Raw genomic sequence first — 24,235 nt, forward strand, 5'->3', positions numbered from 1 at the left:
GTCTGGTTGGAAGGTGGTGAGGAAATGAATGACTATTGTCAATGCCTCCTGTTTCAGGAACACACATAACTGGTACATCAGCCAAAATTGGGCAATGACTTTCCTGTTCACAGCTTCTATCTGCTGATAGAGCAGGAGCTGTGAGTCCAGAAGAATCCTCAGAATATGTATCAGATCCTTTTTGAGAAGCATAGTTCCATTAAGAGTTAATGCTGGAAATGCAGCATCTCAGTTTCTATTTTAATAGCTACCCTGCCTTATTTGGGTTAAATTTTAACTTGTTCTTCCAATCCCCTTCTAGCCTCCATACACTGGATCAAGACTTTCACTATTTGCTATTCAGTCTAAGGTACAGTCGTAGCATTGGATATCATCTGATTATGAAAAATAATGCATTGTATACATCAAACTTTCAAAATATATATTCTCCCAGAGTTTTCATGTAGATATTAAATAAAATGAAGGAGGGGGTCAAAGCTCCTGGACATTTCATACTACAGTGCCTGAGGGCTTGACCACCCATCTCCCCCATGCATCAAATGGAATTTCCCTCTTATAAAAGAACAGAACAACATTCTGCAGAATGGTGCCTGCAACCCCAGCTCTTGCAGATGGTTTAGATTAGGATATCATGGTTGACAGTAATAAAGGCCATTGAGAGAACCAGCAAGATGAGGAACGTTGCATTACCCTGTCCAAGTCTCATCAATATTCACTGACAAAAGTAATCAGTTCCATCCCCTGCCTGGATGTAACTTCTGACTGAAAAGGGTCCAGATAATCTTTTCCATAGTTCTGTGTAGTTGAAGCCCCACCACCTTTTCAATAAACTTCTTACAAAAGTGGAGGTTGGAGACAGAACAATACAGTACTTGCTTGGGCCTTCTTAAGAAGAGACATACTAGAGCTCTTATCAGCATCCTTGACATCCTTCCCCGCCAATATCCTAATTCAGGGGTAGACAACCTTGGCTCTTTTATGACTTGTGGACTTCAACTCCCAGAATTCCTGAGCCAGCATGGCTGGCTCAGGAATTCTGGGAGTTGAAGTCCACAAGTCATAAAAGAGCCAAGGTTGCCTACCCTTGTCCTAAGTTCACCTGCCTCTAAAAACTGGCCCATTCCATTATATAAATTAGAACCCTTTCCTGAATTAAAATATGGATTTTCTAAAAATGTTCTAAAATATTGATTTTACATTATTAATATTATTTGTATTAGATTAGATGTTGATTTATTCCTTTGAACTTTTTAATTCCTGGATAATATGATAATATAATATATAATATGGATAGCAATTTCAACAATAGTTTGTTGAAAATGAAGGTGAGATTTGTCCATCTGCTGATCTTTTTCATGCTTTTAAAGGTATCACTGAATGGAAGATTAATAAGCTTCAGTGTTTGGAAGCTTCAGATTGATTAAGTATATTACTGCCAAAAGAAATAACTATAGAAGTAGAGCCCATAAGATAGTAGTTTAAAGAAATATTGATTTGTTTGTGGCTCTTCATACTTTTATGTGTTTATTAAACAGAATCAGAGAAGAATACGCCAGGAGCAATTATCTCCAAATTTTAAAATTTTAAATTTTAAAAAGGTTGAATTCAATTATATACAGAGAGTTCAAAGTTTTAAGTTTATGGTTTTATTTCTCCTGCACTTTTTGATAAACTAAACTATTGTGCTTCTTGGTGTTGTTTACATTGGGGGTCCCCAACCCCTGGGCCCTGGCCCACTACCGGGCCTTGAGCCATTTGGAACCAGGCTGTGGAAGTGGTGGGTGAGGGCATGCATGCATATCCCCACTTGTGCGAGCAGCGGGCGAGCGCATGCACACTCCATTTGTACATGCATGCACACTTGCCTGTCACTCACGCAGAGCTATTTCCTCTCCCCCACCCTCAGCCAATCCGCAAAGTCAGAAAGGTTGGGGAACTCTAATTTACATCATAGCTGCTAGCCACATTAGTGTGAGAACCATCTCTTAAACTATATGTTTCTAAAAACAGATCAAAATGAAGGGCATTTGTTCTTTCAGTCATCAAAAGACAGGCCTAGTTGGATAGTATCTAATTAAATAAAGCTGCCCTTTTTCTACACATTCATCTGAAAGTAAATCCCACTTAATTCATTGGAACCTAGGTCTGAGTCAGCAGTTCTAATACCGATACATTGATTATTGCAAAATGTTACTGCTATTCTGGAGGTCTGAATACTATTCTGAATGTATTCAGGCTCTAACTATGACTGTCATACATTTTTATCTTTAATGGTTATTATATTTCCTTTCTGCATTTTTTATTTAGTACCCACTTTCTAGTAATGCATATACAAGTGGTATATGAATCTTGTGGAATATGTTCAATTCTGCAAAAGCCTATGATGTAATTCATTTATTAATGTGAAGGTATCAGTCTCGCTGCTTCTTGTTAAAACATAAATTAGTAGCAGCTGCCTCTGTGAAAATGCTCAGCATTTTATTTTGTTGATCAAGCTGCAGATGGGAAGAGATCTATTACTGAAATGAAAGAGCGGTATCTAACTAAATCTAGCTATAAATTAGCTTGGGGTTATTTCTGTCAGCTGTTGCTCTTTAATGTACATCAATTGCCTTAAACTAGCAACAATGGAATTCAATTTGGCTAGCTGCATTTTCAGTGTTGTGCGAATACCTGGAAAATCCAGTTAATTGTATAAGCCATGGTACAAGTAACTATGCCATGGATACATATTTTATGAATGAGACAACTATGCCATGCACTTGGGAGCAATGTATGATAGATGGGTTGTTTCTCTTATTTTTCTTTATACTACTGTAGTTTATAATGGAATAGAGGGTCTCTTTAAAAAAAAAACAACAAAAAAAAAACACTTGGTAACACATTACCAACTGAGGCCAGAGCAGAAGCCATGAGCTTCTCAGCTTACAACGTTCTTTACCTAGTTCTTGTCAGATTTTTTGGGGGGACCTTAGATACTAGAAGCCATGGCCTCAAATTTGACTTAATACTTACAGATCTGCGAGTTGTTAGATCTTGCCCCTCTGTGACTTAGTGATGGAGGAGAGAATAGACATAGCATACATTATTAATATTGATTGAGTGAAGATGGAGGGTTTTTGCCTTTTGCATCAGCTTCAACACCAAGATTGGGGAGAAGGGTTGATGATCCTCCAGGACAGTGGTTCTCAACCTGTGGGTCGGGACCCCATTTGGGGTTGAACGACCATTTCACGGGGGTCGCCAAGCAAGGCTGTCCTTCATTTTTTCCCCCTTTTCTTTGGCCACGCCCCTGGCACCTGGTGATGTATAAGTGGTTGGGGGTCACCACAACATGGGGAACTGTATTATGGGGTCGTGGCATTAGAAAGGTTGAGAACCACTGCTCCAGGAGAATCTGATGCCAGATGTTGCTCCAGAGATGGCTAGAATTGAGGCTATATATATAACCTTGGGCCCAAATAACAGGTAGATGTTCTGACAAGGAAAATATTTAGTCAAGTTTGGCTGGTTCATAGTTCTCATTCTTGAACAGAAGTGCTCATATAATTGTCTCTTGGCAAGACAACTACCTGCACTTAATGACTGTCCATGAAGATGATTTAGAAGGCAGAGTTGACACAGAATGCAACTCCCTTCCCATCAGCTGGTAGACCCGATATATCAGAAAGACACTGGTTTTACAGGAGCTATGTTGGTGCTGATTGTCTTCCAGATTCAAACCGAAGTGTTGGTTATTACTTACAAAATCTTTTATGATTTGAGTCCTTGTTACCTTTGTGACTGTCTACTCCAGGTAGAATCTTTTTGTCCAATACATGTGAGCCAAGGGGAATGCTGTGGTTTCCATCCTCCCGGGAGATTAGAAGTTAGGGCCTGGAGGATAGCCTTCGCTGAGGAGTAGCTTGCTCTTGAGGTTAGGATAGTTATTTCCCTTTTGTCATTTAGGGAAAAAATGATTTTTACACAAGCCTTTTAGAGGAAAATCTCATATACAGTTGTCAGCATTTTAGTTAATGAATGGACCAATATAATATTGTTTATGAATTTATATGATTATATGTAATATATAAAGCGGTATATAAGTCTCATAAATAAATAAATAAATAAATCTCTCTAGAATTCATAGAATAGTATCATATGTTGTTGCTGTTGTTAATTGTGAAGTCGTGTCCGACCCATCGCGACCCCATGGACAACGTTCCTCCAGGTCTTCCTGTCCTCTACCATCTTCTGGAGTCCATTTAAATTCACACCTACTGCTTCAGTGACTCCATCCAGCCATCTCATTCTCTGTCGTCCCATTCTTCTATTGCCCTCAATCTTTCCCAGCATTAGGCTCTTATCCAGTGATTCCTTCCTTCTCATTAGATGGCCAAAGTACTTGAGTTTCAACTTCAGGATCTGGCCTTCTAAAGAGCAGTCGGGGTTGATCTCTTCTAGGACTGACCGGTTTGAACGCCTTGCAGTCCAAGGGACTCGCAGGAGTCTTCTCCAGCACCATAGTTCAAAGGCCTCAATTCTTTGGCGCTCAGCCTTTCTTATGGTCCAACTTTCATAGCCATACATTGCAACTGGGAAAACCATGGCCTGGACTATATGCACTTTTGTTGGCAGGGTGATGTCTCTGCTTTTTAGAATGCTGTCTAGATTTGCCATAGCTTTCCTCCCCAGGATCATATAAAATAATGTAAATTGAAATTATTATAAGTAAACTAGCATTTAGGTTTTTTGCACAATATAATAGATGAAGTTATCAACTTGTGCCTATATACAATAATAGCTATACTTACAAGATAGAGGATATTCTGGTTTTAGATGAAAATTTACCAGTGTAGATAAAAATCTATGTATGCTTTGTCAAAAGGAAATTCTAACATTTTCAGTAGGGATTACTCTAAATTGCTAATAAGCTGATTCAGGCATAACATTAAATATGAATCAGGCTATCAAATCCTGGTTAGTTAACTGTAGTTTTAAAATGTCTTAGGCACTTGCCGACATATCACAGTGCCTACATTCTTTTCATTGTACTGTACTTGCACAATATTTTGTCACCTTTTCATACTAAAAGTGGCTAGATTTCTTTGTTGATTTTTGAAGATTGCAGTATTTCAGAAACCACAAATATCAGTAGTCTATATGTTTGACAGACAGGAAAAAGAACTCTGGTGTTTTACTAGTTGGTAATACTTTTTTTTTTAAAGAAAGGATTGTATCTGAACACTTAAGAATTATTCCCCATGATGAACAAATGATAAGCTTTGTCTTATCACTGATTTTTCATTATAAAATATAAAGTGCAGCTGTCAGCTCAGTTGGGCATATATTTTGGGCTGTTGAAAGCATTCAGAACAGGTGCTTTGCAAAGAGGCTTAATCTGGGCAAAGCACTATAGAAGCCATATTATTTGGAATTCTTGCTCAGTTGCTTTGAAGACTTTATTTGCGGGTTGCTAGTGAAGCAGCTGTGCCTACATACATGCAATCTGTAAACACAGTCAGGAAAGCAGCTGCAGAAGCCTTCCACAACATGTGGCTTCTTCAGTGCTTGGAAGACAGGTGCTTGGCACTCTGACCACCCATTGCAAAGTACTTCTTTTGAATGCTTTGCCCAGCTCTAGTCTATATCTGTTTCTGTATCAAAATTAAATTATAATACTTCAGATTAATTCCGTCTTCAAAGCATTCAAAAAGATTTCTGAAATACATTTATCTAACAGCCTTCCATCCTTCCGAGGTAGGTAAAATGAGGACCCAGATTGTTGGGGGCAATGTAAATATATATATATATATATATATATACATTGCTTACTGGTATACACCGCTTAGAGAGTGCTTGCACTTAAAGCGGTATATAAGTCTCATAAATAAATAAACGTGTTCACATATTGATATACAGTTAATAGTTTATGATGGCTGTTTTGACAGAGTTTTGAAGGCACCATTGTATGGGAAAGCCAGGATCTGCAAGGCCTTGTTTCTAGAAATCTTCATAAAGTGATGGTGAATGATGGCGGTGGTGTCTTCAGAATCATTACGGTCTGTCTTTTTATTCCCATTTCTTTTAAATGAACAAATAATTTTTCTTCGAATGAACAAATTTGTAAATGTTTCAGATTTTTAAATAATTTATTTTCCCTTCTGTCCATATTGTTTATGTATCTTCAACATCTTTCAGTGTTAAATAGTTATGCTAATTCACAATTGAAATATATATGCAGAAATTAAATGCTAATGTTGTCAACACTTGTAGCTCCTCTACAAGTACTTTATTTAAAGCCACTATTCAGGTAAATGTTCTTAATTTAAGAAGGATGAGACATAAGTTAGCTAGGAACTATTTCTGAACAATTAGACTAAAACACTTTTAAGAAACTTGTTGAAGTATAAAATAGTAATAAAATATCCTAATTCCTTTATATGTCACTATTCACTTTGTATTGTCCCTTAAAAAAGTAACACTTTTGAATCCTTGGTGCTCTTTGAGCTTGGTTATTTTCTTGCAGATGTTTCATTACCCAACTAGGTAACATTTCAGTGCATAATAAAAGTGCAAGAGTGCATTTCAGTATACAGGCATATAAAATTATATGTATTTAATTGATTATGTGCTACGGAGTTGTTTTGCACTCCAGCAACCACATAAATAGATGTTCTCTATAAATATGTGTGTAGTAGAATGGGGGAATGTAGGAGTTTTGGGTTGTTAAAATATACATACAGTATATACTACTGTGGTGTTGTCTTTTGAGGTAAGCAGCATATGCTAATTATAGAAAAAGTATAAGAAATAATAAACCAAAGAAATTAAAGGCAAGAGATTAATGAAAAGAAATGTAGCTGGATCTAGTTCAGCAACCCTATTTACTGACTTCGCAAATCTTTTGAATTTGCAAGGCTTCCTTGCTTTTGCCACATTTATCCTTTGTGCATTCCCTTTTGTTCTTTATTTCTAAAATCTATATGGAAATATTCAGTGAATGCAATTATTGGGATTGGACGTCTCCCATAAGAACAGAACATGGTGCTTGAAAAACTGCAAACATTTCCAAGGCAGAAGCTAATAACAAAGAAATCATTTTTCAAATGCAGATGCCCTACATAACTACAGCTTATTTGAGACCAAAGTAACCATTAAAAACTCCATGTATGACTTCTGCGAGAAACAGCTGCGTGTGCTGTTTCTCCTTGACTGGAGTGTTGGAGACTATCCAAAAATGTGGATTACACACCCCTTAACTTTTTGTTTGCAGGAGTGTTTGGAACTCTCTTATTGATGTTTACTCAATTACAGTTACAAACCTAATTGGGTTGACCCATGAGTTATCACCTAAAATATCTTCAGCTGGACTGCAGTTCTAAATCACTGTATATCAGAAGGTAGTGGTCCTCTTGAGTTGTACTTTACAAAACATAGATATAAATTAGGGGGCTCTGTATCCAAAATCATTCTTTTACCCAGAGTTAACTTTGTTCAGACTTTGCAAGTTTGAATTCCATGAAGGCTATGTACAAAATAGAAAATATCTTTTGTTCTGATTCTGACACAAGCCAATGTAATCTAGAAATTCTGCCAAACCATTTGCGCTCAGACACAGTGTAATTGAAACAAAAGCTGGAGTGTTTTCAGTTGTCCCACTTTTGGGCTGAAACAAAAGCCGGAGTGATTCACTGTGATTTTATGAAGTTGAGAAGCCAAGCTTATTATGCATCATCCATTCCACATAGCTTATGGGCCACCCCTTATCTTCTCAATACATCCCTCCTTCTTCTTCCATCTCCTTTCCCAGCACAACACATTCCACCAGACTACCATCTTCCCGGAATCTTCCTTCCTTGCCTCTTTTCAGCTGCTGCCATCAGTGTATTGACCAAGCACTTGCCCCTTGCCACAAGGGTCTCAGCAATGAAGGACAGGCTCTGAACATGGCACATTGCAACAGCTGCCCTACCTCTCCCTCAAATTTCTGCCCCTGATGTCCCAATGAGAGATATTCCCTTGGCCTGCTTGCCTGCCTCCTGAGCGTCCCAGTGCCTTCCGCTGTTGTTAATGTCAGTATATGCCAGCACTGAGAAAACCCTGCAGCCTTGAGATTTTCCTATTATCTTTCACCATTGCTGTCTGAAGCAATTGTTTTTTGCTCTGTCTCAAGAAAAAAAGAAGCCAGTATACAGACAAAAACGTCCAAAACAGGCATATTTTGGTTCAAACATGGAGCATTTGAAAATAATTATTCCTGCATGGTGCGCTTTGTGCACAGAATATTTTATATATTACTAATTTCTTCATGTACTTTATGGTGTATTATTTCACATTAGGGGAGTGGCAGTTCTCTCTATGCATCTGTTTTATGTGCAGTGAACTAGGATGACCTTGCATACGAAGTGTGATCTTCTGGCAAAACCCATTTACATCACTAAAGAGTTGTCTCAAAGGAAATGTCTTCATTTGTATTATTTTCCATGATTAAGGACGGTTAATCAAATATTAACCATTTAGGTTTGTACAGGTGCAATTTACTTTATAGTTTCCAGGATGATCTTAAAGTTCTATGTACTTCAGTATTCTTGAGTCCTGCATCTTGTCCTATATAACCTCTTCTGTCTGGTGACAGTAGCTATTTTCAACATACAACTGATGAATTGGTGTTACATTCTAGCTTTTCCCCTTTCTGCCCCTTTTTACCATTGTGTCCACATGAATATTTTAGTCTCATGAAACATAGAATAACCACTTTCAGTGATTGGGATACTAGCTGCTAATTTTAAGGAAGTAAAGCAGGGATAAGGAAACCAGTGGTCTGTTGAATGCTGTTGAATCATAGACCCTGAAAAGACAGGGTTAAAACAGAAAACTCTATGCTTGCTTAAAAGCTCTACAAATATATCAGGTGGTACAAAGCATTTAAAATAAATGTTCTGATTTTGTACATTATTGCAATATAATTGCTGTATGCTCTAGCACATTGCTTCAGCAGCACTGAAAATAAGATAAAACTTCTGGAGGTCTTAATGCTGAAATAAAAATCACATAAAGCTAATCTATAATGAACACATTATGTAAGTATTTAACTATATCTTATGTAGGTCAAACATGTCTGAAGTATTGCTTGATGCTTTCAGGATCATAGAATGCATTTTTGTGACATTGTACACCTATGTTTGCATGTAGATACATTTCTAGAGAGAAAATGTTGGATCTTGTGAGCTGACAAGTACTGTTTTGTTTGCAGAATAGAACTTTTTTATATTTCCTTGGCTTGTTGCTTATGTCCATCTCCAGTTAAAAGTTTTAAGAATTTTGGCAATTCTAAAAGTAGAGGCTGTGAATTATAAATTATGATAGCACAATGTGTTTATTGATTAAATTTCTATATTGTCTATTTCAGGGGTTCCCAACCGGGGGTGGTTGCACCCCCTGGGGGTGCGAGACAATATTCCTGGGGATGTGAAAATTTGGGTTTTCAAAATTATAGTATATATGCATAATTCATTGCTGTTATTTTGAACCTTTGTAAGAGGTGCGAGAATATATCAGAAGCGTTTTAGGGGTACAGGGTATAGAAAAGGTTGGGAACCGCTGTTCTATCTCATCTCAGTGGTTTACAACATCATAATAAAGCCATATAAGTACATGAATAAAAGCGTAGCTTAGAAACCAGATTGAAAACAAATTAAAATTTAAAAGTAAAATTAAATCAGGTTAAAATTCACAGGCTAGGAAGTTGTTCCCAGGACACTAGCCATCCCCAGGGCTACATCATACTTTTAGACACCCATGCTAATTGGCGAAGCCAGGTCTTAACTCTTTTTTGGCAAACTGGAAGAGTGGAGGCTCCCCTCCCTTTTGTGAGTAAGAAATTATTGTTAAAAATGAATTCTGACAGTACAATCAGATTTACCCCATATTAATTGGGCTAAATAGAATAAGTACAGTATATTGTGGTAAGTTTTAATTAATTATCTTTTTAAACTGTCCACAATAGGCAGGAGAAGGATCACTACCACATGAATTTACACAAGGTGTGGAGGGGATTGCAGGTGGCTTTATTTATACTATTCAAGGTAAGCAGCAAAAGATGCTGATGCTTCCTTCTGTTAATGCTAAGCTGGTAGATGAAATACACCTCAGGTCCAGATGGCTTAGTGGATGTGCTTTTTCTACCTCAGTCTTGGAGCACCCTGTCTCACTGGGAATTGTTGCGCTTGTCTGACTGCTTAAAACACGGATGGTAAAAAATACAGAGCTATTGTGACATGAAGTGTCCAAATTCTGAGTCTTGTTTAGAAGTTTGTCTTTGTGCCACTTTGTACTACTGGAGAGGAAGAATATTTTGTGGGTTGTGGTTCACTTTGTGAAGGAAGCTGTTTTTAATACATGTTTAGGTAAGTATGTTTGAACTTGAGTTTTCTCGTTTTGCAATTTTTTTCTTAGTATTATGCAAAATAGTAAGAATTTAAAGAAATAGCCTTGTTTCTGATATAAGGACTTTCATCAGAGGGATGGGAAAGAGACAATTCCACCTCTCTGCTCTAGCCACTTCCTCTCAAAATGTATTTTGGATTGTTTGATTACTAGCTGGAAACTTTGACCGTGTATTCAGAATAAGTGAATTACAGAGTTGAAGGAACCTTGGAGGTCTTCTACTCCAATTCCCTGCTCAAGCAGGAAAGCCTAGAGTTGTTCTGTTAGGAAATTCAGAGGGAGAAGTGATAGGAAAAAGCATTTCGCACCCACGGAAATAATATGTGTGGTTATTTTGCCCAATCATTTTTCAGTGTACTTAATATTTTATTGCTGCTTAATTCTTCACTGGCTTTTGTACTTTAGAAGACTGCACAAGTTTATTGAACTAATAAACTGCCTATAATTGCCTAGTTTTTTCTTTCATTGAATGCATTTTCTGATCAAAATCTGATAGCGAAATGAATTGCTTTTCCATTTGTAGATTTCTTATCAGATTTGGAGGGTTGAGGGAGTCTGTGGCATCACATTTGGGTAGGTTTGGGAGAAGAACAAGAAACCCCATTGCATAAGGACATTCCCTCACGTAACATTGGATGTAGCTCAAAGGAAGCATACCAGAAACCTTTCAGTGGAAGGACAATATAAAATTGTAATGTGAGATAGCCTTTTCCTGTTTCTATTTCAGAAGGTGAGACACTTTTACAAACCCTGCAGGGTCGCTCTGAAAGATTCCTAAATCATATGAACAAACTAGAAAAGGAGGATGCCTTACTAAAGGAAGAAAGCAACACTTACGATGATATAGTTTTTGTTGATGTTGTTGATACTTACAGAAATGTTCCAGCCAAATTACTGAATTTCTACCGATGGTAAGCTGGAGTGTAGGGTGGTGATATCATATGGATTTTGCTTGTTAATTTCTGGTATAAAAATAACACTATGGCACTGAATATAGGTAGTCCTTGACTTAGGAGCATAATTGAGCCTGCAATTTTGATTGTAGTTTATGATGGTTGTTAAGTGGGTCATCTGATTTTATGATCATTTTGGCAGTGGTCATTAAGAAATGTAGTGGCCATAAGGCAAACACAGCAGTTGTTCAGCAAACACAGCTGTTGTTAAATGAACCCATTGTTTGCCATGGAGTGTTTTTTCGCTGGAAAGTGGAAATAAATGCCATTTTCTGGCAAAAAAATGTTGTAGATCAGATTCCTTTCCTTTGCTCCTTTATTTAATGCAGCCTTCAAGGATAAGAATGAACTATTCTACAATGTGCTGGGTCACCGTTTAATATATTCTTAAAATAAGATTATTGTTTTATTTGCTATTATGGGTTTAATTTGATTAGATACTTGCCATTCATGACAGATAAGGATGCATATTAACAAATACTTTTCTAGATGATGATAACATTAATGATTTTGATATAGGACTGTAGAAGCTGCAAGTTTTGACGTCCTGCTGAAGACAGATGATGACTGCTACATAGATTTAGAGACAATATTTAACAGAATAAAGCTTAAAAACTTGGGCAGACCAAATATCTGGTGGGGAAAGTGAGTATCGTATTGTAATATATTGTGTTGTTATTTATACAGTTAGTGTAAAGAATTTCATAGTAATCAAAATAGATGTGCTGCAGTTAAAGAGAGTTGACTGTTAAAGAGAGAAGGAAAGATATTTTTAATAGAAAAATCATTTTAAAAACTGTTTTTTTGTTAATGTTCTTTTCTGTAAAGCACTATTGAAAAGACATCAAACAATGATTAAAACAGATCTAAGAACCTTGTTTCAAAATGTCTTGCTTCATTGACCAAACTACACTGAGTTATTTTAATTGGTTCTGTGTGTTCATCTGTAGAGTGTCTGAGACAGGTCCTATAGGGCAGCAACAAGTATGCATGTGAATATGGGTGTTTAATGAAGGAGGGAAGGGATTAAAGCCAAAAACTTTAACAGGATTTTTCTACTCTTATATTCTCCTTTTTCTTCCAATGCCTGTTTCTGTTTACCAATTAGTAAATTGCTGGTAAAGGACAAATATTCATCAGAAATCTGAATTCCTCTCTCACAAATGAACTTTAAAGTTAATAAAGTGCTGTAAATTCCCCAGTCCTGACTTACTACTATGTGCAGATGCTGACAATGAGAATGAACAGTGAAACCTTGTTTTAACTGACAGATTTGGGGGCGTGTGTTATGGGATTCAGAATTGTCTGTTGTGTTCTAAATATTGTGTGGTTTAATCTAATTTGTGCACCAATATAATTTCTCAGTTTATATCATTGTTCTTCAAACTTGGCAACTTGAAGATGTGTAAACTTCAGTTCCCCAAATTCCCTAGTCTTTTTAGCTTTGTTCAAGAATGGTAGGCCATTATTAGTAGTTGGTTAGGAGACTTCTAGAAAATGCTGGGATTCTAATCTAGACCAGAAAATGGACAAAAATCTCAGCAGAAGGCAGTGACAAACTACTACTTACATTCCTAATTGCCCTGGAATGAAGTGGAAAAAAAAATCCAAATAATTGAATTATTCCTTTAAGGATCTTAAACCTGTCTACTGAAGTTACAAGCAAAATATTCCAGTGGAGCTTTATTTATTTTTCTTCCTCTTTCGAATGTATTTTAATTGAAAAGTTTAAGTGATGGGTTCCATCCCAAGGTTAAAACATGGCGACACAGATATTGCTTTCCCTCACTTTCTAAAACCCCGACAGTTGTCTGTTGGTAAACCTCTCAAAGCATGAAACGAGTGTGGGTTCTTGTTACTTAAGCCTCTTGATGAATTATTAAAGGGATCTACTTACCCCCCTTATAAGGGAGCAAGGGCAAGCTGGGGAATAAGCATACCACTTTTAAGGAAATGGTCAAAGGAGTTAAAATGTCTGTTTGACAGTTTTGGAGAAAGGACAGTTTGCTAGTCAAGCCTGTGAAAGAGAGCTTAGGAAAGCTTCCTCAATTGCACAGATAGGTTAGAGGACTGTTTATTAATTTTGTATCAAAAGAAGAATGTTTTGGCTTAAGTTTCAGATTAAATTGGGCAGTTGATCGGACTGGGAAGTGGCAAGAGTTGGAATACCCAGGTCCTGCATATCCAGCTTTTGCTTGTGGGTCTGGTTATGTTATTTCCAAAGATGTTGTAGAATGGCTAGCAAGCAATTCTGAAAGACTCAAAATATATCAGGTAAGTTTTTTGGTAGGAGAGTCGGGCATGATTAGAGCAAAGTGGGATTTTACCTACTGAATAAATTGGATCACTAATAAAAATTTGATTTCTGATATTGGGAGTACAGATAAGTAGTCCTCCAAGATTCTTTGTGCAAATTCACATACTTTCTCTATTGTAAAGTAAACTATAAAATCAAAATAATGGAAACATCTGCACATTGGTAGGTAGGTGAATGAATGGTATACATAGAATTCTGTTTGGACAGAATTTTTATACTGCAATAGATCAGTGTTTATCAACCTCACTAACTTTTAGACGTGTGGACATCAACTTCCAGAATTACGCCAGGCAACAGGATGGCTGGAAAGATTCTGGGAGTTGAAGTCCTCACATCTTAAAATGTTGCTGAGGTAGAGAAATATTGCATTATCTTGACTTATTCCCCCCCAAAAGCTATGCAAGTTCAAACTTGATAAATATTTAGATGTGAGACCATAGGAAAGACTGGAGAGTTGAAAAAACCCAGAAGGTGACAGTGGCAAATCAGTTCCATTTTGTTTCCAAAACAAAAAAATCACAGTTAAATCTATGAAATTACTGAAAATCTGCCGTGAATTGTAGAAGCTGTTTTCTTTATGAAGGTGCTTAAGTTCTTCATTATACTTCTTTTGGTATAGGGTTGTTAGGCATCTATAATCTAAACAAAGGTTGTTGACAGAAGTGTTTAAAAATAAGGCAAAATTTATTTTGTGAAGCATGTGCCTTCTGCAGCGAGTTTCAGTTCTGATTTTGGTTATTTACTACACTCCTTGTTTTGGTTCTGACTTAATTTATACACATAGGGTGAAGATGTGAGCATGGGTATTTGGATGGCAGCCATTGGGCCAAAAAGATACCAGGTATGTGTAACTGTAAGATGAAATTTCTGAATAAATCTGTATGAATGATAGCAGTAACTTTTACAGACCCCTAGTGCATCCCAACATTTTCAAATACCCCGAAATCAGTTTTGTGGACTTTTGAAATATGTATTCAAGGATGGGGAGGAGTCATGAAAGCCTCAAGAAGTGATTTTTCAGAGCTACTGACTTATGCTTATAAATATGTGTAAGTTTTATCAACCTGGCATTGATAAATACTTCAGATAATTTTGTCTTACTACCTAAAAGAGCCCCTTAGTGATTAATGAAATAAAAATGTAGATTTAAGGCAGAATCCAGCTCTTTCCAAACCAGTTTACAGACTTGTTTTTCAGTTGATCTTTCCCTCCAGTCTCATGGCAAATTACTTTGAAATGTGAGTGGTTTCAACAATTTGTAATACAGTAATGAGGAAACAAATAAATACTTAATCTGCTAAATTCCATTAATTGCTTTTTAAGGCAATTAAAAAAACAAAGAAACATACAAATAACTTCATATTATAAAATGATTAAAGACTAAACTTGATTAAATTACTTGGCTTCTTTCTTATCTCGGTCAATTTGCTGTTGCAAATCAAGTGTAGATTTGTCTGTCAAATGTTTTATAATAGTCCGTTTAGTTATATTCCATGTTGGAATTTGTATGTTTTTTTTAACATAGTTTATGGAAGGGCAGTGCAAAAATCAATTTTAAATAAAATATTGCCTCTGTCCTTCTTTCCTTTTTTTGAATTGTTTGCTTAGCTTGTCAGTACTTGCCTAAACCAGGATACATAGTACAGCAACATTTACAGCAACATCTTGCTTTCTTTTAAAACAGGACAATCTCTGGTTGTGTGAGAAGACTTGTGAGAGTGGTATGCTGTCCTCGCCTCAGTATTCTGCTCAAGAGCTTGAAGAGCTGTGGAAAATAAAGGAACGCTGTGGAGACCCCTGCAAATGTGAAGAAAAATGAAGGGTGGCAAACACTCTAAGGAAAACGTTAGAAAGGATAGGAAGGGAAAGCCTCAAAACAGATGTTCCATCAGCCTCCTGTGTAGTCTGTTGCTGGTGACAAAGTATGAGTATGTCGCTAGCCAATTTATGCTTCTATTCCACTGGTTACATACAGTGTATGTTCATTTCAATATGGCAGTAAACTACAGACAAGCTTCACACATTCTTTAAAGAAGTGTTTCATGTAGATAATTTGTCTAGTGTGAAATGGCCCTTAGGGCTATATTTGCACACACATCCCCTTTTTAATAAATGGACTCATTTCATTTTTAAATATACTCTTTTACGAAGCCAAATATAAATGTGAATTCTTTATTAATATATTACAGAAGTAGATAAACTTGACTTTTCATGCATTTAGTGTATACAGTATCAAGGGACTGAGACTAAACTGAGAAAGGCAGATACAATACTGTACATATTGCATATTAAACTTGCACTTCTCTGCCCGTATGCCTTGCTGGAGAAGACATTTAACCAAGGCACACTGCACACATGTTGGCTTCTAAAGAACTGTGGATCAGACTGATGTTTTAATTTCAGTCTGTATTTCAGATATGAGGGAAACAATGCCTCTTGCTGGGAAGACTGATATATTATCATGTAACTCCTGCAAAGAAGGAAGTCAGATGCTGTAGTAATTCTATTTATCCTCTGTGTAGTTTCAGCCAACATGTAGAGGGACTAAGACAGTAGCCCTTTCTCCTATATGCATATTAAATACTAGGGTTTTTTCCCCCCGTTGAGTGATTTTTATGCTTTCTGGTATTCTGTGGCTATTGGGATGGGTTGGTAATGAAATACCTCAGCTTTTAATTCTCTCAAATATGTTATTTGTATAGTAGTGAGTGGAAGGTTTGTTGAGAGTCCCACTGATTTCCGTAAGTTACTAGTGTAGCACAAATGAATTACTTTTATTTGAAGCTGGCAAAAGCTTTCATTTTTTTCTTACAGGCATGATATTTCTTTTTCCTTTCTTTAAAAAAAACAAGAATACAAAAGCTTCTCTACCAAACAGTGATATGTTTTTATAAAGGCTTTCCCCAACAATACAATTAAAAATCAGCCTAAACTTTATTAGCAGTGTGCAAGTTATCTTCAAAATGTATCAAAGGCAGCTTTTACCATCGTACTAGAATGCAATCTTCATTTTCAATAGAGTAGAATTGCAAGGGCTTTAGGTCATTGTCCAGTTCAAATTCTTTGCCTTTCATCTAGAATTTAAAAAATGATTCAGATAGATATTAGATTTGCACATTTTAATCTTGTATATCTTAAAAGACTAAGAGGGAATATAAAGGAAAGGAAGCTAATCGATTTCAAAACAATAATACTTTTCTTACAAAGAAATCAATCATCCAACATTAGAGTGCAATGTATTGATTTTACCAGTGTAACAAGTTGTATTATTCTGCAAAGTCTCAATTCATGTATTGTTGCATTACTGAATTTGAGCTTACTTTAGAACTTTCATATGATAGTTTCAGTTCTGAGCCTGGAATTTTAAGTAGCCGATACAGCAGTCCTTTGACCTTCTGGATAGTCATAGAATCTGCATTAAAGAGAGAATTGTTTAACTATAGATAGATAACACTTGACGCCACAGCAACTGAAATTCTAGCAAAAGTTGATACTGAATAGATTTGTGAGCGTTGAGCTCCTGCAGTTCACAGGAACCAATTAGAATCACTTAATTTGACATTAAAAGGGTACTCTTCCCAAGCAAAAGTTTACCAAATTATAGACTCTACTTATCTACAACACACTGACTGACCTAAGTGACCTTCAAAATACTGTTTATGGCATTAGCTCTTTTGTACCTTAACACTATGAGTGAAGCCTTTTCCTCTACTTCATGGTATGAGGCCCCCAAATATTTATGTGCTGATTTGTCCAGATTACTATTAACCTTATGCACTTGTATTTCAGATTAACAATATGAACGTGAAACTGTATTTTTATAGTAAGATTTAAAGGAGTAAAAGTATTATAAATCTGACTCATCTAGAGATTGGCTATGCTGGGTAATTTTCCCCTTATTTCATTTAAAGCTTTATCTGAAGACAAAGCAATAGTCCTCTATTGTCAACAATGTACTTTAAAGTATTTTTCTATTAACTTTTTGAAAAAGCTGTATCATTTTATGCAACTTGTGATAAATGTGATTTTTATTTTGAATAAATACTTTTCAAAATACAAACATCAAAGGGTTTATGGATATCTCATCTTTTAGTTATAATATACCATTATCAATAAATAAAGTAGAGGGCATACATTTTTACTAGGCATTTTACTGAAATGAGCTGTACATTTCTAAACAAAATGCACTTTTCCATAAAAAAAAACAGGGACAGATGTTAATTTTCTATTACATTATACTAAGAATCTACGTGGTGTATAAAGAAACCATCCTTATTGATGTACAGTGAGGGAAAATTATTTGATCCCCTGCTGATTTTGTATGTTTGCTCACTGACAAAGAAATGATCAGTCTATAATTTTAATGGTAGGTTTATTTTAACAATGAGAGACAGAATAACAAAAAAATCCAGAAAAATGCATTTTTAAAAAGTTATAAATTGATTTGCATTTTAATGAGTGAAAGAAGTATTTGACCCCTTCACAAAACATGACTTAGTACTTAGTGGCAAAACCCTTGTTGGCAATCACAGAGGTCAGACATTTCTTGTAGTTGGCCATCAGGTTTGCACACATCTCAGGAGGGATTTTGCCTCACTTCTCTTTGCAGATCCTCTTCAAATCGTTAAGGTTTTGAGGCTGACATTTGGCAGCTCGAACCTTCAGATCCCTCCACAGATTTTCTATGGGATTAAGGTCTGGAGACTGGCTAGGCCACCCCAGGACCTTAATGTGCTTCTTCTTGAGCCAATCCTTTGTTGCCTTGTCTGTGTGTTTTGGGTCATTGCTATGCTGGAATACCCATCCACAACCCATTTTCAATGCCCTGGCTGAGGGAAGGAGGTTCTCACCCAAGATTTGACGGTACGTGGCCCTGACCATCATCCCTTTGATGCGGTGAAGTTGTCTTGTCCCCTTAGCAGAAAAACACCCCCAAAATATAATGTTTCCACCTCCATGTTTGACAGTGGGGATGGTGTTCTTGGGGTCATAGGCAGCATTCCTCTTCCAAACACGGCAAGTTGAGTTAATGCCAAAGAGCTCGATTTTGGTCTCATCTGACCACAACACTTTCACCCAGTTCTCTGAATCATTCAGATGTTCATTGGCAAACTTTAGACAGGCCTGTATATGTGCTTTCTTGAGCAGGGGAACCTTCCTGGTACTGCAGGATTTCAGTCTTTCATGGTGTAGTGTGTTACTAATTGTTTTCTTGGTGACTATGGTCCCAGCTGCCTTGAGCTCATTGACAAGATCCTCCTGTGTAGTTCTGGGTTGATTCCTCACCGTTCTCATGATCACTGAAACTCCACAAGGAGAGGTCTTGCATGGAGCCCCAGACCGAGGGAGATTGACAGTTATTTTGTGTTTCTTCCATTTGCGAATAATCGCACCAACTGTTGTCACCTTCTCACCAAGCTGCTTGGTGATAGTTTTGTAGCCCATTCCAGCCTTGTGTAGGTCTACAATCTTGTCCCTGACATCCTTGGACAGCTCTTTGGTCTGATTGGTTAATTGCTTCTGTGGACAGGTGTCTTTTATACAGGTAACAAGCTGAGATTAGGAGCACTCCCTTTAAGAGAGTGCTCCTAATCTCAGCTCATTACCTGTATAAAAGACACCTGGGAGCCAGAAATCTTGCTGATTTATAGGAGATCAAATACTTATTTCACTCATTAAAATGCAAATCAATTTATAACTTTTTTGAAATGTGTTTTTCTGGATTTTTTTGTTGTTGTTATTCTGTCTCTCACTGTTAAAATAAACCTAGCATTAAAATTATACACTGATCATTTCTTTGTCAGTGGGCAAACATACAAAACCAGCAGAGGATCAAATAATTTTTTCCCTCACTGTAGAAAAAAAATCTAATTAGAATACTCTGGATCAAATTACAATAGTCTATTTTCCATATATTATATTGATTTGTCTTGCTCTGCTTCAAAATGGATGTTGGCTTGCATTTCTTTTGAAGGCTACGACATTTGCAATGATTTCAGATAGGGAAAAATATCTTCAGAAGTGTTACTACCTATCTTATTGCAATATGCACACAATGACCAAAATAATTGTAACATGCAGGAAATATGGAATACAGATATACTTTTCTTTACCTGGAAGTTTCTTCTCTATGGGCTTCTGGTCAGCTTTGTCGGGGCATTTAAAAGTCAATGCTTAATAAAGAAAAAAGAAAAATCTGTATAAACAAAGTGAATTTAGTCTAGAATTTTTTTTATAGCCAAAGTACACCTAGTGAAGCCAATTGCAGAAATTAGCCAAGAGTTAACATTTCCCACAGATTTTAATGAATTTATTCCAATTATCATTGAATTGAACCATAACCTGACGGAAATAGGATCGATGCAACTGATTGTGGGAGGGTGGGGGTCAAATAGACCCGTCACGCGCTCATTAGCTAAACTGTTAGCTTCACAGAGAATATATATATCTTTGGTTGTTCGGGTTTTCTTCCACGTAAAAATGGAAGTGTCTTGGCGACATTTCGACGAAGTCCCATTTGTCATCTTCAGGCTGGTGTTTTCAGCTTCGTGCTTCGAGAAAACCCTAACAACCAAAGACCTACATACAAACACCCGCGAAAACCTCAGAAAACACACACACACACACACACACATACAGGCAAAAGACTGACGAATATATATATATATATATATATGACGATTAAAAAGGTTAAAAATGTGAACCCTAGGGATATTCATAATAAAATATAAAAATGAACACTAGGGTAATAAAAACTAAAGAAGTTTTTAATGGGTTAAAACTATAAAAGTTTTAAAAAGCGCCAAGCTTTCGCCGTCACCTGCCGGCATCCTCAGGGCTGGCGTGCCAGAGAATGAGAAGCAATTAGCCTGAGGGGAGATCGGAACATGAAAGCAACCGAAATAACTGGAATTGCCATTCAGCTAATCTGAGGTTGGGAGAACTGGAGACGGACGAGGATAAAAATACAACTAAGAAGAGAAAAAAAGCGCAGGCCAACTACACACGGCTGAACCAATCAGGCCCCATAACAAGATCAAGGAGCCGAGTGCAAACCTCGGCACGCCTATAAAAAGACCTTCTCATTCTCTGGCACGCCAGCCCTGAGGATGCCGGCAGGTGACGGCGAAAGCTTGGCGCTTTTTAAAACTTTTATAGTTTTAACCCATTAAAAACTTCTTTAGTTTTTATTACCCTAGTGTTCATTTTTATATTTTATTATATATATATATATATATATATATATATATATATATATATATATATATATATATATGCAAAAAAAATTTCCTCCCATATTTGGGTCGACAGAGTGCATTAAAAAACACTCAAGACATACATACGTACATACATGCAGTACACACACACACACACACACACACACACACACCCCTCCCTAAGGAGGTAAGCACACATCCATTTCCATTCAAATTTTGGTGCATTGATTACAATACTGGAGTACGGTAAGTTAAGCTAACATTCATATACTGGTTGGCTGATAACATTCAGCACATTTAATTGAAACCACAAATGTTAGGGTATTAGGGAATCTCATCCTTGATGCTTATGCAATTGGCCATTCCACAGTGAAAGTGACTCATACATGATGATGGCAACACAAGAGTTACCTTTATACCAAAAGCAGAAGTCAAAATACCGATTAGATTACAAAATTAATGCATTCTCTCTCTCCCCCCACCCCCGCCCCACTATTCCTAGATTACAAAGAGCAGGGCTGTACAAAACATCTGAAAAGGATACTTTGCAATATGCATGGGAGTTGGCAAAGCATTCTTTATCAAGCACTGAAACAATTACATTTTCCAGAAGAATTGAAGTGGTTTCAAAGACTTCTGTCAATTACAGGGATGAAACTGGGGGTAATTGCCTTCAAGAGATAATTTGGGCATATCCTGGTGTAATGAAGCAATTTTTAACTGCTTGTTCCTGAGGTGAGGATCTAGTTTAGGGCTGCCACTGCTGAAACACTTGTGTAAAAGAAGTTTCTTAGTTTGTGGGAGAGAATAATGACATTCAAGACCAGGAAAAGGGTAATTGGGTCAAACAGTTTAAGAACCACTGGTCTATACAATCACATCATTGCTAATTAAGGCATGTTTTCTCAGAAGGCATTGCAAGTAGATATGCAAATTAGATACAAATAATAGCTATGGGAATACTTGTAGACATTAGAGTCATAATTTGCATTGGGAGGAAAAGTTAACTTGTTTGCAGATATTTACGATTTCTCGGCGTAGTGTTATATATTTCAATAAATTAGTACCGTAAACATTTGTATCTTACTCAGTAGTTGATTTTTTAGAGAAAAAGGCTGTTCTCTTTTCAGCTCGCCATCTTCTGGGGCACCATAGACTGTTAAAAGGGAAAATAATAACAAAGGTATATACTGAACCAGAATGTTACAGTATAAAGAGCAAAATTCCTATAGGATAGCAAATTTTCCAAAGTTTTCCTATTGGAGCAGGTACATTATACATAAATTTCTGCTTAAGAGTCACAAAGAAGAAAACGCCTACTTCTAGTTTTGAACTGCTTTAGAAAATTTGTCAGAAATATTCAGGAAATCCAACTACTGTACATATTACTTGTTCAATAAAACCAGTCAGTAGAGAGCACTCAGAAAATAAAGGATGTTAAATGATTTACATTTCTCAATATAACGCCTAGTTTTGCTTGTGAGAGACATACTGATTCTAAATCAGAAGACGTCCTTCTAGAGCAGGGGTAGGCAACTTTAGCTCTTTTATGACTCGTGGACTTCAGCTCCCAGAATTCCTGAGCCAGCATGGCTCAGCTTGGAAACCTCTCCCTTCCCCTCAGCATGCTGGCTCAGGAATTCTGGGAGTTGAAATCCATGAGTCATAAAAGAGCCAAGGTTGCCTACCCGTTCTAGAGGGTAGTAATTTAACACTTTCCTCCAATTCACCCAGAATAGATATTAAGACTAAAGTTATACAGTATGCAAAATGGAAAGGGTTTTGTTTCAAACCAGCAACTAACATAGTCTTCTAAAAGCCCTCTTGAACCATTTTAGGTTGGTCTTCGATTGGCAGAAACAAAACCTAGTGCTGATGATTGTCTGGATTGTCATCCAAGTCATAGTTGTCTCAAAGGTGCTTTTTTTCTTCAAAAGACAACTGGACTGTTTTTTCTTTGAGGAAGAAAAAAACACTTCACTTCTCATCCAGGAAGGCGCCCCCCCCAGCATCCCTGGGGCAAAGGCTCTCTTTCCGCCCAGAGGAGTGTTGGCCTGGCTGCCCCCACCTTGGTGCCCTTCCTGCCGATATCCAGCATGGCCACAGGGGCCTGCCTGGCATGGAAAGGGCACGCGTCCCCCCGCCTGAACTCTCTCATACCAGTAGTTGGTCTGCCCCCACGCGCCAAAGGTTGGCCCAATCGCCACCATGCTTCCAAGCTCTATGTCTTCACCCCATGTGCATGCCATGCCCCACTGTTTGTACTGAATGTCGTCCCGCCCCATCCCCTCGTGCTTGCCTACTGTACGTGGGAAAAATAAGACATCTCTGGAAAATAAGACCTAATGGGTCTTGTGGTCCCAAAAAAATATAAGATCTGGTCTTATTTTCGGGGAAACACGGTATTTATGTATAGTCATTTGGTCAGTAGCACTCTCTGAGAGCTATTGAGGCCACTTAGTGATTTATTTGCACCCCCAAAGTCACCTGAATCAGGGTGCTATTGGCTGTGGAATCTTCTTGGAACTACTGCAAAGGCTGCATTGTAAAGTGGAGATAAGTGGTGTCTTATTCCTCCCCCTCTGTTGAGAGACAGGTGTTCAATTCTAGCATAGAAAAATTCCTTTACCCTTCTTTCAGATCAATGGTCCTCTCTAATCTTGTGTGTGTAATAAAACATCTGCAAGAAATCAGCTAAGCACAGAGACCATCAACTATTCTTAATTTCTAAATATTTTTCTTAATTAGAAACAAAACCTGAAATGGTTTGATGGTTCTACCTTTTGGCCAAAATTAGATCTGGAGGGATGACAGAATGATTTTTACAGTGTAAGTAGGGCCAGGCAAGTGCTCAGCTACCCTCTTCTTCTACATGGCCTTAACTTCTTTTCTCAGCCAACACTGATGTCCCAGAACAGTATATCCACTGGGCAATCCAGCTTCGTAGTCTCATCAGCACCTTCTCGTCTTTCTCTCCACTGTCATCATTCCTTATTTGTAATGCTGTCACCAAGGATAACTCTCATTTTTGGCTTCTGCCCAGTTTCATTCCCCTGAAACACTTTTGTCTACATGTTCAGACTGGGCATCAGCTATTCAAGACCAGCTGCTCAGTGTATGGAAAGATTCAGGCATGGAACGTGTTGTACATCCTTAATTAAAACTAATCAGCAGTTCTGAATCCCTTCTTGTAATCTAATAGTACATTCACTGCATGCAAATCGTCTCATAGGGACACTGTTTTTTTTAGAACATTTAGTTTGTTTAAAAATATGTAGAAAATAGATGCCTTCTGGGTCAATGATTTTTTTAAAAAATGT

At 37.2% G+C, this 24,235-nt stretch overlaps 2 protein-coding genes across 5 annotated transcripts in view; one reads left to right on the top strand and one right to left on the bottom strand.

Annotated features, from left to right (window-relative positions):
• The window catches only part of B3GALNT2 (beta-1,3-N-acetylgalactosaminyltransferase 2), a 29,271-nt gene extending 13,557 nt beyond the window's left edge, over positions 1–15,714 (top strand). Inside the window, exons 6-13 of one of the 2 annotated variants that reach the window (XM_039352988.1) lie at positions 302–349; positions 5,931–6,041; positions 9,989–10,067; positions 11,156–11,339; positions 11,901–12,026; positions 13,496–13,655; positions 14,483–14,539; positions 15,383–15,714. In XM_039352988.1, coding sequence (XP_039208922.1) covers positions 302–349; positions 5,931–6,041; positions 9,989–10,067; positions 11,156–11,339; positions 11,901–12,026; positions 13,496–13,655; positions 14,483–14,539; positions 15,383–15,517 — 900 coding nt within the window. In that variant the 3' untranslated portion in view covers positions 15,518–15,714. The remainder of the gene's footprint in view (positions 1–301; positions 350–5,930; positions 6,042–9,988; positions 10,068–11,155; positions 11,340–11,900; positions 12,027–13,495; positions 13,656–14,482; positions 14,540–15,382) is intronic. The other variant, XM_039352989.1, reaches the window with a different exon arrangement.
• TBCE (tubulin folding cofactor E) overlaps positions 15,285–24,235 on the bottom strand; it is a 29,401-nt gene continuing 20,450 nt past the window's right edge. For 2 of the 3 annotated variants that reach the window (XM_039352986.1, XM_039352985.1), the window contains exons 14-18: positions 22,003–22,071; positions 19,812–19,871; positions 17,019–17,110; positions 16,684–16,772; positions 15,285–15,463 (exon numbers count right to left, since the gene is read on the bottom strand). In XM_039352986.1, the coding sequence (XP_039208920.1) occupies positions 15,448–15,463; positions 16,684–16,772; positions 17,019–17,110; positions 19,812–19,871; positions 22,003–22,071 (326 nt within the window). In that variant the 3' untranslated portion in view covers positions 15,285–15,447. Of the gene's footprint in view, positions 15,464–16,453; positions 16,773–17,018; positions 17,111–19,811; positions 19,872–22,002; positions 22,072–24,235 lie in introns of those variants that run through there. The other variant, XM_039352987.1, reaches the window with a different exon arrangement.

This window comes from Crotalus tigris, unplaced genomic scaffold (genome assembly GCF_016545835.1).
Source record: "Crotalus tigris isolate CLP2741 ecotype Arizona unplaced genomic scaffold, ASM1654583v1 scf7180000018486.1709376, whole genome shotgun sequence".
NCBI lineage: Eukaryota > Metazoa > Chordata > Lepidosauria > Squamata > Viperidae > Crotalus > Crotalus tigris.